This window comes from Montipora capricornis, chromosome 1 (genome assembly GCF_036669925.1).
Source record: "Montipora capricornis isolate CH-2021 chromosome 1, ASM3666992v2, whole genome shotgun sequence".
Taxonomy (NCBI): domain Eukaryota; kingdom Metazoa; phylum Cnidaria; class Anthozoa; order Scleractinia; family Acroporidae; genus Montipora; species Montipora capricornis.
The window spans coordinates 30,607,377-30,619,876 of record NC_090883.1 but is presented as its reverse complement, the minus strand read 5'-3'; the positions used below and the strand labels follow the sequence as shown (position 1 = coordinate 30,619,876).

General features: G+C 38.2%; 1 protein-coding gene across 1 annotated transcript in view; it reads right to left on the bottom strand.

The window, feature by feature from the left end:
- Positions 1–12,500, bottom strand: part of LOC138038258 (separin-like) — a 38,429-nt gene that overhangs the window by 19,971 nt on the left and 5,958 nt on the right. Inside the window, exons 5-16 of the mRNA XM_068884062.1 lie at positions 11,768–11,985; positions 10,423–10,527; positions 9,695–9,844; positions 9,275–9,494; positions 8,540–8,647; positions 7,065–7,148; positions 6,026–6,277; positions 4,755–4,911; positions 3,560–3,700; positions 3,048–3,231; positions 1,006–2,102; positions 1–84 (exon numbers count right to left, since the gene is read on the bottom strand). The exon at positions 1–84 is cut by the window's left edge and continues 130 nt beyond it. Of these exons, the coding sequence (XP_068740163.1) occupies positions 1–84; positions 1,006–2,102; positions 3,048–3,231; positions 3,560–3,700; positions 4,755–4,911; positions 6,026–6,277; positions 7,065–7,148; positions 8,540–8,647; positions 9,275–9,494; positions 9,695–9,844; positions 10,423–10,527; positions 11,768–11,985 (2,800 nt within the window). The remainder of the gene's footprint in view (positions 85–1,005; positions 2,103–3,047; positions 3,232–3,559; positions 3,701–4,754; positions 4,912–6,025; positions 6,278–7,064; positions 7,149–8,539; positions 8,648–9,274; positions 9,495–9,694; positions 9,845–10,422; positions 10,528–11,767; positions 11,986–12,500) is intronic.

The following is a 12,500-nucleotide window of genomic DNA, read 5'->3' as shown; positions in this document are numbered from 1 at the left end:
AGAATTGAGAAGCTGGAGGACAAGCTGTGCAGAGATCAAATGCCTCCTTCCAGTGCTTGATGACTTGATCAAGCCACGCTGGAGCTAGATAACAATAATTGCAAGAAGTCATTGATAGATAACGAGGGAACACGCAAGTCCTAACGGGTATTGGAAAGCACTCGAAAATTAGAAATTCAGATGCCACTTCGGACACCAAAAGCTGTTTGCAGGTTACTATATTTCTTCAAGATTTTAAATCCTCAACACCATTTTGAGTAGCTGATTGCATTTAAAATTTATTTCTTAAGCATCTTTGTAGTGAGTCAAGTTTCTCACTAAGGACTTGTTTTCCTACACCTTGAGAGCCTGCTTTGTATGAAACCAACAAAGCATTTCGAAATGTGTAATTCATGCTTTCACATGATATCTTATTCTTTCTGTTGCTACCAGGATACATGTACACTTTTCATGATCACATGGAGAGTCCTTCACCCGCACAGGCTCATGTCTTAGCTGTACTCTTCAAATAAATCTATAAAGCATAGTACATACATTATACATTGTATTGTACTTACAGTAAACACAGAAATGAGATCAAATAATAATAATTATTATTCAGGCTTCCTGTCCCCAAGGACCCTACCTTTCAGATAATAAAAAGGTAAAGTCTCCGCTTACGAGCCAGAAGGCTCATCAGGCCGGCACTTATCTCCGGTTTCCTTAGCATGAAGCGACTAGGAGTATTTGTACTCCCCCTGGATGGGATGCTAGTCCATCGCAGGGTTACCCCCAGCATTACGCCGGTACCCATTTATACACCTGGGTGGAGAGAGGCACCGTGAGAGTAAAGTGTCTTGCCCAAGAACACAACACAATGTCCCCGGCCAGGCCCCGAACCCGGACCACTCGATCTGGAGTCGAGTGCACTAACCATGAGGCCACCGCACCTCCTTACCTTTCAGATAATGCAACACTACAATTTGTTGACTTAAAAATAAGGAAATGGAAACTTCTCAAAATTACCTATTTTGTCAACACTCATTTTCCTAGATGACTTGACATGCCCAGACACACTCCTACACCCCTTTGGTTTCTGCTGAATTACTTCATCTGAATGATCACATTCCATGTCAGTTTCCTGCACTTTCTTTCTTCTTCCTCTGCTCTTGGTTCTTGAAGATGTTGGTCTGGTGTTATTCTCATAATATGCTTCATCTAAAGGTTTTGAGCTTTTACCTCTCCGACTTAAACCTCTCCTGGGTTTTTCAATCTCATCTTCAACTGGTGCAGCTACTGGACAATCTTCCTTCAATTCAGTGTCTTCACTTGAAGTGTTTTTAACTTTAACTGGATGTTTAGCAAACCAGTGAAAATCAGCAGAAATGTCCCTGACATTTCCTTTGTTAAGAAGCAAGACTGTTACACCAGAGAGGTAAAGAAAGTATGCTTTCAGATGGAGCAAGCACACTGGGATATATCCAAAAACACCCTCAGCACTGGCTAGGGTTTCTATGGCTTTTGAAAGTTCACTATTGGCTTCTTCAACCTTTCCATTCAACAGGAACTGCTCTGCTTTCAAGCACTGCAGCATCAGTTGATGTTGACTGAACATCACACCAACTAAATGGTTTTTCACAAGCTCAGGGTCTTTTTGCTTCTTTCCCTTTGCTGACTTTGCTTTCCCTTTCTTTTGCATTCCATTCAATCGGTTCTCACTTGATTGAGCACCTCCCTTACCACACAGATGCAGACTGACATCAAGTTTATCAAGACATCTCGTCATCTTAGTTTGAGCACTTAAGCAAACTGTCTCAGCTATGTCTAACGCATGCATTGATTGTTCAGGTCTTGAGAGTGATACTAAATACCCAGAGAGACAGGTGCAGTACTTGATAATGATCGTGTGAAGGGCTGTATCACTACAGTTGACACATTTGCATGACTCTGGATGCCCAATAAACTCTGGTTGTTCAATGGATTCTTCAGCAAGTTCGGAATCAATGGATGCTCTCAAAACAGGTTGCAGGATTCCTTTAAGCTGTTCAAGCCGCTTTTGACATTTCTCTTTTTTTCCTTGCTTTAGTTCCAACTGTGCAATGTTGACAAGAAAATCTGAAATCCTTAAAAAAATTATAGGGATTTTAAACAGTGATGCCATGAATGCCACTGGAAACGTCAAAATTGCAACTGAACACCTTTGAATAAAATTCGTTCTTTGTGATAATCAGCTATTTTACGTTTGTCTCAAGGTGTGGTCACTTGTGATACACACTGCTGCTCTTTATTAGGCATTGATGTTCCTGTGATATGTTTTGATTTACAGTCTGCACAATGATAATTATCAGTAGAGAACTTAACATAAAAATCGTAGTCATATTGTACTTCATGAATTCCAAAGACAACCTGTTTTACGACATTATTCCAATTCAGGCATTCAGTACATGCATACCATGCCTTAAATATGTAATACAGGAAGATTAGTTGTTGGAAATGGCATTGTGTCAAAGATAGAGAATCGAAAAAGTATGTACATCATGTTTTTATAATCTTAACTTGTAGTACCCTTGAATTTGACCCATTTGTGTTGCTCTTCTGCGAGAAATCAAAACAAAATGACCTACATGTACATGTACCATGCATGCTGCACATAAACACTGTTTGATTGTTTTTTCATCGGTCAAATCTATTGTTTAGTGCAGTTGCTTTAGTTCCATGGTATCCACAAACAGAGGAAACAAGTAATCAAAAATGTGCATGCCTCAGCATACATGTACTGCAACTGTAGGATGACCCCTTATGAAAACATCTTGAGGATCTTTTAAGATCTCCACAGAGAACTTAAAGGATACTGAGGATACACATTAGGAACCTCAAAATAGTTTGCCAAAAACCACAATTCATGAAGTGCCAAAAGGACAGGGGAATTGATTTTACTTTATTAAACTGAAACTTTGTAGAATCTACATTCTTTTCCATACAATAATGTTAATAATCATGACTCGAGAATATAACTGATTATACAGAGGACTTCATAATACAGTTTCTTTGTTGAGATTTCATTATACCTGTGCGATAGGCAAAAGTGCCAGGCCAGAGAGAGCCCATCAATAAACTGCCTGAATGCTTCCCTCACTGCACCCTGATGAAAATATAGCTGGCCAACATGTAAGAGTGAGGACAAGAGGTCATCTAGGAGTGACAAATGGAAAAGACTCTGGGTATGGCTTGAGGGAATCAAAGACCCTTCTCCTGCAAAATAAAGCAAAAAAACTGATAAAAATCCTGTAACATCGGCATTGTTTGTCATATTGTCAATTACATTATATTGCCATTGTCATGTGTCCATTGCAGGGGACATTTCCCAGTACTTTCCATGACATCCTTAATGAATAAAATATTCAACTACATTTAGCACAAAAGAACTGGAACCTTTTTTTTCCCAAAAAAAAAAAAAAAAATAGTGGTGAAAGGCAAACACACAAAATAATTTCAAATTTGCAATTGTAAAAAAAGAAATGAGGCTTTGGAAAGACTTTGATATACATCCTTTTGATAAAATTCAAATCTTCCACTGTACCTTGGCTATTTTGTTTTTGATTTTCCTTCTTTTTGCTAACACTGAAAGTGTCTTCCCCAAACACCTCCTCCACCACGCGACTCAGTTTATAAAAACCATCCAAAGCACTCTCCAAAGGAGTCACAGAACCAAGACCAGGATCTTCAAGAAAGGAAAAAATTATCAAGGGTCACATACATCAAGAATCACCAACTGCCTTGGGTATTGCTAACTGGGCTTTCATGGTGCAATCATTATTATAAGGTGCGGTTACACGGGGCACTTTCACCACCGTGACGGTAAATAACCCTTTTACCACGGAAAACTGTATTTATTGCGTGTGACCTGACATTCCCCAAGACAAATTTCCTGTGGTAAACTTCCATGGATACATCAAAAAGATCAGACAAAGCATGTGGTAAGTTGGAAGGGTGTTTTGATGCCTGAGGAACAAGAGCCAATCACAATGCTGATCAAGTTGTGATTAAGTTTCCCACCAATGAACTGTGTGAGATTTCTTTTTACCTTGGTTATCCTTGTAACGTGTGGCCGCTGGTTAACACGGTATACTTAAACCAAAGCGCGAGGCACCTCAGGATAATTTACCATGGTGTGTATAACGGCACCTATTGCACCATGAAAACCCAGTTAGCAATGCCCAAGAAAAAAGTGCCATGAACTGACCCTTCATCTGAAATGTTAACCACCTGAAGGAAGGAAGGAGGGAAGGAAGGAAGGAAGGAGCCTACTGCAAACTTTAGTACGTACTTGAAGGAGGAGGATAAGAAGAAGACCTAAGAGTGGCATCGTGAAAGCCAAAGTTGACACTACTGAACATACATGTAAAAGAATCATGTTACTTATGTACAGTGTGTACTCCCAAGACACTTTTCCCCAAAAACATTTAGGGATGGTTGTAGTCTCAACAAAAAGCTTTAAATTCAAAAAGCATTCAACAGGAAAAGGGGAGTGTAAGAGGAAAGGCTGGAGAAAGACTCAAAACTATGATATTGTTGTAAACTCTTCTATAGATGTTGCAATGTTTTTTAATGATAGCTTCATGACCACTGTCATTATATTTTTGTTGCCTGATTATTAGAGGCACTTGGGGTATCTATCTAGATATAGTAATATCATTTATTGCCATCTCACAATTTTTTCCCAGTTCCAATTGGCTATCTGTATAAGTACTAGGGCTAATTTAAGTACTACATACCAGATGTAACAGTCAACATGTGATGTTTGCCAGGAAGAACAGAGTATTTTGCACAAAGTGATTTCAATCTAGCCTTTATCAAGTGACTCTTGTAAGACTTGTGTGTCAGGGCACCACTCTGAAGCACTTCTTTCAGGCAGTTCTCACCCTCGGAAAACTAGTATGAAATATACATATGCAGTTGAGAGAACAAAGCAAAACACAGTAACAGACATTAATTTTATTTATAGATCTAGAATGAGCATAGTGTAGTGTTTTTCTCAGCCTGCGAAGGAAGAGATAAATTAATGATTTTCTCCTTGAGAAAGCTTTTATGTGCAGTGCACACAGTCACAAATTGTTGGATCACTTACCGGTAGTCGCATTTAAGTTATCCAAGTCACTACAGACAATTTTTATGCCTATAACTGCCTGCAAAATTTCATTACCAGTATCTTACTGTACTTTTTTGCACAAGGTTCTTTGCATAAAACAATGGATAACCAGTTCAATGAAGCATGGCAAGTCCAATGAGTGAATGGCCCATCATTTTACAAAAGCTTAAGGACGGTGCTAGGCTACTTAATTCAAGCATATTCTTGTTTGGTTTATGAATATGCAGGAAACGCAGACCTGAATAAGAGTTATTGAAATCCAAAAAGGAAGTTAGGGGTAAGCACCCATTTTTCAAAGATAATATTAATCAACAATATTTGCCAAAAGACTAAAAATACAAAGCATTGTACATGTATGGCATCCTTTTCCAAACTGAAGCTTAATGATCTCTGACAAATGTATGGTTACCCACAATTTTCATTTGCTAAAGTTCTGCTTTCTCCATATGGTTTTAAACAGTCTAAAATACCCCTGTATCCCATAGAAAACCCGAGCATCTCAAGATGCACAGATCGAATAAAATGCGCAATAACAATAGTAGGCACTGTCCTTAACACATATCTACATGTACTGTCAGTAGCCTGTCCACATTATCTGACTCATTGTAAACAGTACTTATGCATTATACAACCAGGGGTTTCAATAAAATACAAAGTTGGCAGATGATTTAAGAAGGGTAACCAACTAATTAAAATTAATGTCAGTCTTATATTTGAAAGAATCTGTCTGTAATTAATTTCAATTTAAGCCGGGAAAAAGTAGCCAACTTCTCTGATTGAAGTAGCCGATGTCTGCTTTTCTTCAGCTGTATGTATTTATTGAAACCACTGACAACTAAAACATCACCAGGCCTTTGTGTGCTGCATAACAAGGATGTATTTCAAAGACATTCTCACCTTGCCTGACAACAACAGGAAGTGGCTCTTAGCGAGCAAGAACTGAACTTTAGTAATGTCACTTGACACAAAGTTATCAAGCATTTCACTGGCATTGCGGAGCAGAAAACTTGCATGATGAATATTAAGCACTTCACACATGGTATGAACAGCTTCACTCAAGGCACATACTCCAGTTTCCAAAATACTGGTGCTGCCAATTGCTTTAGAGAGGATGCTTGCCATGTGAAGAGCACATGTTTTCTTTACTGGCTGCAGGTAAAACAGGGATGTTCATATAAGATATCAAAACAGCAATAAAAATATTGATACTATTCTTTTTCCCTAACATGTGATGACACTTTGAACCAGGAAAAAATGAACCATAACATACATGTATAGAATACGGTTGTGGGTGAAACTAAATTTGAGAGAAAATCCTTGAAACCATGTTGATTTACAGGTATCATTGTCACCATAATTATAATAAATTATGGGTATTGTAAACATGCAGTTTCCGAAAAAACCTAAAAAAATCCAGGTTTGAAAAGACCTCTGTTCACAGAAAGTCAAGAGTTATTATTATTATTATTATTATTATTATTATTATTATTATTATTATTATTATTAACAAATTTTCTTTCAGTAATGACTAACATTACATGCCATGTTCATCCCGCAGTAAGACAGTAATAACCCATGACTGTGGGTTCCCTTATGGCCTTATACATGTACAGTGTATGCACCATGCAAAGAAGGAGGAGGATGATCAATGGTGGGTCCCTGTTTCCAGTAATTTTTTAATTGCAGTCTTCAGCAGGAGCGTGGTATTGATATACATGTAATTACTAAATAACCAGTTTTTCTACCCACTGACTCATCCAACCTTCTTTGTTGTACATGTACTTCCCAGAGCCCCTTATCACCACAGGCACTTATACCTGAATGTCTAGTGTTCCAGTGCCTACATGACTTGTATGAATTTTCCTGTTCAAGTCCTCACATTTTTACATTTTGTCCTCCTCCTAATCATCATCATCATCATCAGTACTATTATTACCTGGTTGACAAGACCTAACATGCCAGCAGTGGTCAATAAATGATGGAAACTCTCCTCTGGATTAGAAAAGTGTTGCAATTCAATCTATGAAAAGAATGGACAGGTATAAAACGTGGGGAAATTTCCACTTTAAATGAATGTTTCTAAGTCTGTATTTCACAGACAAAAGACAAATCTTATTTTTCTAATGTTTCCTCTAGTTACACATGTACCTTCATTTTGGTATGAAAACTGAAGAGTCGCCTAACTGTCAAATTTCATCAGTGTTAAAAACCACCAGACATGAAAAAAAAATAGACTGAAATACTTTTTAAATCTCAAAATTGTAAAAAAAAAATTCCTTGTTAAGGACTGGCTCAAGCGGAAGCCAGTTTCCACATAATCAAGAAAATGTATTTATTTAAGGTGTTCTTATTAGAAGGATTGAAACTACAATGTTCACTTATTGCTGAAAAAGGTTTGCTCATTTTTGTGAAAGCCCTGCCAAAAGCACCCCATATTTTGGCTTTAGCTTCTCATATCCCAAAAACTTGGTGACCCCATTTTTTTATCCTGAAATGTAATCAGCATGCCAGAATGAAACTTTCTACATAGTTTGAAAAAAAATCTGTGGAGCAGATTCAGAGCCACCTGAACTAATTGAAAATTTAAGGTAGCTCTGAATCCACTCCACAGAACTTTTTTAAAACTTTGTAAAGAGTTTCATCTTGGCTTGCTGATCACTTTGTGCAATAAAAATTGGGGGTCACTGGGTTTGTTTTTCAGATATGAGCAAATAAAGCCAAAATATAGGGTGTTTTTGCAATGCTTATTACGTAAAAAAAATGACTGCATCTTGTTCAGAAATAATTGATGTTTCACATGGTACCATAACATTGCTGTTGAATGATGATAACAAGGTGTTGAAACTTGTTTGAGCCACCTTACCAGCAAGGCACTAGAGGAGCGTTTGTTCGACCTACTCAATTGAAAAAACCTCTCAGAATTTGTGCTGTTCCCAAAAGTGCTGTTTTTTGGATTTCCAGAAGTTGTTATTGCCTGCCCAGGATTTCACTGAGATGTTTTTGAGTGCCTTTCTTAATAACTCCAAGGGCACCTACAGTACAACAACAGGAATTACCACTGTCCTCATCCGCCACATGCGGGCTATTTCTATTTCCAGGTCTTTGTTGCTGTTATTATTATTATTATTTTTTAATTTAACTTTTTAAAAATTATTATTATTATTATTATTACAGTGCGACACGCCTTACCGTGGCCACCTAACAAAATTTTTTATAACTTATACGCCAATCAGGGTGAGTGAATTTGATTGACAGTCACCCCTCCTTGCAAAGTTCGCACTGTTGCAGTTGAACACCGTTGAATGGGTTGTTTGAGTTGATGTACATGTACTTACACGTAATTGTCAAATGTGAAAGTTTGCTGGGTGACCACGGTAAGGTGCGTCACACTGTAAATGTCAGGTTACAAACCTTTCCATCAGTGCCTTTCTTCATGGATCTTTCCACCAACCCGACCCATGTTTCTAATGCAGAATGAAGAGATGACACAAACTCCTCTTCCAGGCCAACAACATCAAGCTGTTTAAACAAATTACATAGTTACATACACCATGAAAATTTATTGCTAGCATTAGGGATCCAGCTGACTACACCAATGTCAATGACTCCAAAACAGAGAGGGATGCTAAAAGACGGGGCCAGGAGGGAACCAGAGATACATGTAGTTGGACCCATGAGTGTTTCAAACCACTATTAAACTAAACTTGGCTTAAATGGAAGGTGAGCACCTGTATTATGCAAGGCTTATGTGACCAGCCACTCTCTAAAAAGACATCCCATTGCTGATAAATTCCTGTAGCCATATCACACCCACTCACACCAGTCACCAGTTTGAGTAAATGAATCATTGTGTTGAAAAATACAGGCTGCATTGGGAGGGAAATTACATGTGTAGTACTTGAAACCGCAGAAAACTTCCAATTAAAAGCTCCTTACAGCTACAGTGTACAGTACTGTGAATTTGAAATGACCCTTAATTTGACTGATGACTGGAAAACTGTAAAGCTGTAAATTAATGAGTTCTTGGACCACTATGCACTCGCCAATGGATTGCAAAGCTTGTAGACAGCTCTGCCTGTACAAAATGTTAGCTAGCAGCAACTCTGTTGGGGGAGTGAATTTGCAAGAAGTGATTAACAGCCACACCTCATTTGCATCAAAACTCTCAGTGAGTTCCAGAGTTTCCTCTGTTTGTCTCTTCTCCATTGCTGCTTTGTGTTCTAGTAATGCCTGCCAAAGATAAGCGGCTGCAAGTCTGTCCTGTGCAACTGATGAATAACACTCTTCATCATGATTGGTTTCTGCCATTTTGTCTGATAATTGCTCAAGAAGAGCAGTACCCTCTCGACAACACTCAAGTGCAGACCTGCAAATTAAAATAAATGAGAAACAGAGACAGCCCCATTACCAAATCTCTTGGCTAGATTACTGTTAAAAAGGCTTATCACTGGATATGTAAATTTGAACAATTATTATTATAAAGACTGGCTTTAAATAATCAATTGGTATTCTGCTAACGTTTTGGGCAATTGTAGAGTCTGTTAGTAATATTCCCACTCTACTCACCTGTCATTGTTTTGTGCTGAATCCCCATGACGGTGTAGAGCTATGGCCAGTTCTATCATGCTGGAACCATATGCAAACTCATCCGCCTGTACAATGTATAGTTCCAAAAGCTGCTTAATGACAGCAATCTGCTCCACTGCAGTATCATAGCTGGGAAAAATTTGACAACAGATTGGCATTTCAGTGCTTCGTATGACTCTTTTTACAGAACAATCAAAGCTTGAAGGGCTGTCACTAAAGGGCATAGCCAGATCTTACTGTAAATGAGTTTAACACCATACCCCCTGACCACTCCCACTTTCCTTTCCCTATCTTCTTTAAGAGCTAGAGACAGCCCTGAAATTATTAATTAAAGTTTACACTTATCAACTGTTGACCACATTCCAAGAATGGAAGGAGGTAGTGTGGAAATTCCATGGGGTTTGTATGTTTTGAGCACGCCCAAAGAAGAATACAACCCTCACGTCTGGAGAATTTCTGAAACCTGGCCAGGTACTTCCATTCCAGGAACCATTACGGTATCAGGGAAAGGAATATGCAAAATAAGGTTGGTAAGGAAAGATTTTGAAACAATCTCTTATATTGTAAAAAAAAAACACTAGTCTACAAATGTATATTGCAGATCAAAGATCTTGACTATGCTGGAGAAGTCCTGTCTGAAGTCTGCTACATGTGAGCTTGCAGAGTGCTAAGCACACACTTTTTTGATTACTATAATAATACCCCACCTTTTTGCCTTGTAGCAGGCAAGTTCCTCTTGAAGAACCAAACACAGCTGCCCACCATCAATATCTTCCGTGTCTTCTTGCTCAGCTAAGGAAGTGCACAGGGTTCTGAACCGAAAAATACATAAACAATCCCTATGAGCGCAATCTTTTTAAAGCTACAATAGCCTAGTGAGACACAGCATTTTATACTCTCCAATCACAAAAAAAAATTTTACAAATTAATTTTAGTTTCATGGTGCAGTCATTGTAAATGTGGCCTGTTTGAAATCAGCGGCAACACTGCATTTTGACTTGTGCGCCTCCTCACAGCAAATTTCTAAATAATTCAATTACAAGTAACACTATTTTAAATTGTCTGGAAACAAAAGAAAGTGATATAGTCTCAGAAAATTTGCCAAGCGCCTGTCCCATGGAGCAGTCAAGTTCCCCACAATTTGCTCAAGGACTAAATTCACCATGATTGGCGAGCAAAATTGCCAACCACTGTAGTGTCCCTGGCTTTAGATTATCTGAAGTTGTTACTACTATACTATATCAGGGATCCACATTCGCAGTCGTCCAGTCATCCCAGATGACTAAAAACCCATCCAGATGAGTATAATAACTCCAAAGGTTGTCCGTTGGATGAGTGAAGTTTTAATAAATGTCTTTTCATGAATGCCACAATGTACTTTGTTCTGATTGCTTTTCATTCAATGGAAACTTTCAGAAAATAAGGGATAAACATGCAGCTTTTCTCAGCATTGAAACGACACCTTTGACACTGAAAACAAGTGGAGCAGAACCTGCTGCTTTAACAGGAAAGACACATAATTTTGGTACATGTAGCATTTGAAGGAATACACTAGCCACGAGTGTCGAAAGTTTGGGTCGTTGAATCGTAACTTTGTAAGCTACATTGAAGTATGTTTTGCCATGGCAGATATTGACCACTGTAAATTGGGTTCCCACAGTGCAAAAAACAAACTCCAAACTCCAGTGTTAAAATTCGTCATTTCTGACAAAATTGTAAAATAAAATGTGAACGCTCAAGTTACATGTATAAGTATTTTATCAACCATTTTCTTCTGTATTTTTGCTCGGGCAACCCAAAATTTGTCTCGGCAAGTATGTCGCAAGATGCACTAGCCAAGCTTACGACTTTGATAAAAAAACGAGCGTGGATCCCTGCTATATATCATGAAACTTTTAAAAATAAAATTACCAAATGACAGCATGATAATACAGAAAATGAAATAATTCCTCTCATACCAAGGTTCCAATATTATTGTTAATGTTACTGTACATTACTTTTATTTTACTAAAACAAACAAATGAATATTCTTTTTTTTTTCTCATTGCAAACCTCGGTCTCTCGACTTGTTTCTCTTCATCTTGAAGGCTTTTCAGTACTTCATGTTTTAATGTAGTCCATTGTTTCACTTGCTGTCTAACTATGGAAACATCAGAGCCTGTTTTCACAGATATCAAGACCTGCGTGGTGGCCGTTCTCAATGCATCATTAAGTTTTTTGGCTCTTCTTTGACAGTCAGCCAGCAGTGAAAACTTTGTCAAAAGGTTTACCTTGAAAGAAATTTACAAATCACTGATTCAATAACATACATTATTACATGGCTTGTGTTTGTAGCCGATATAACACGCACTCTGATTGGCTAATTGTGACTGAATTGTAGGGCATTATTCTCCTGTAATGCCCACAGGCCGATTACGGGCTTGCAAAAACAAAACAAAAGGTAATTAAAAGGCCATATAATAAAAAACTTACTAACCTCACTTGCTCGGGACCGTACTGAGGAATATTGGCCCTCAGTCGTTTTTGTACGGACTGAGTGCACTACCATGACCTCGGGCCAATATTCCCCAGTACAGCCCTTGCGCTCGGTTAGTAAGAAGTTAATTCTAATAATTATTATCAGGGCCAAGTTGTTCAAAAGCCAATGAACTCTAATCCACGATTAAATACCAACTAAGGTTTCAATTTGCCCTTCACAAAAGCCGTATCAGTGTAGTTTTATGCTAAACCCATTCATTGACTCCTAGGAGTGAGACTTTCATACCAGCTGTCAAGAAGTCATTTT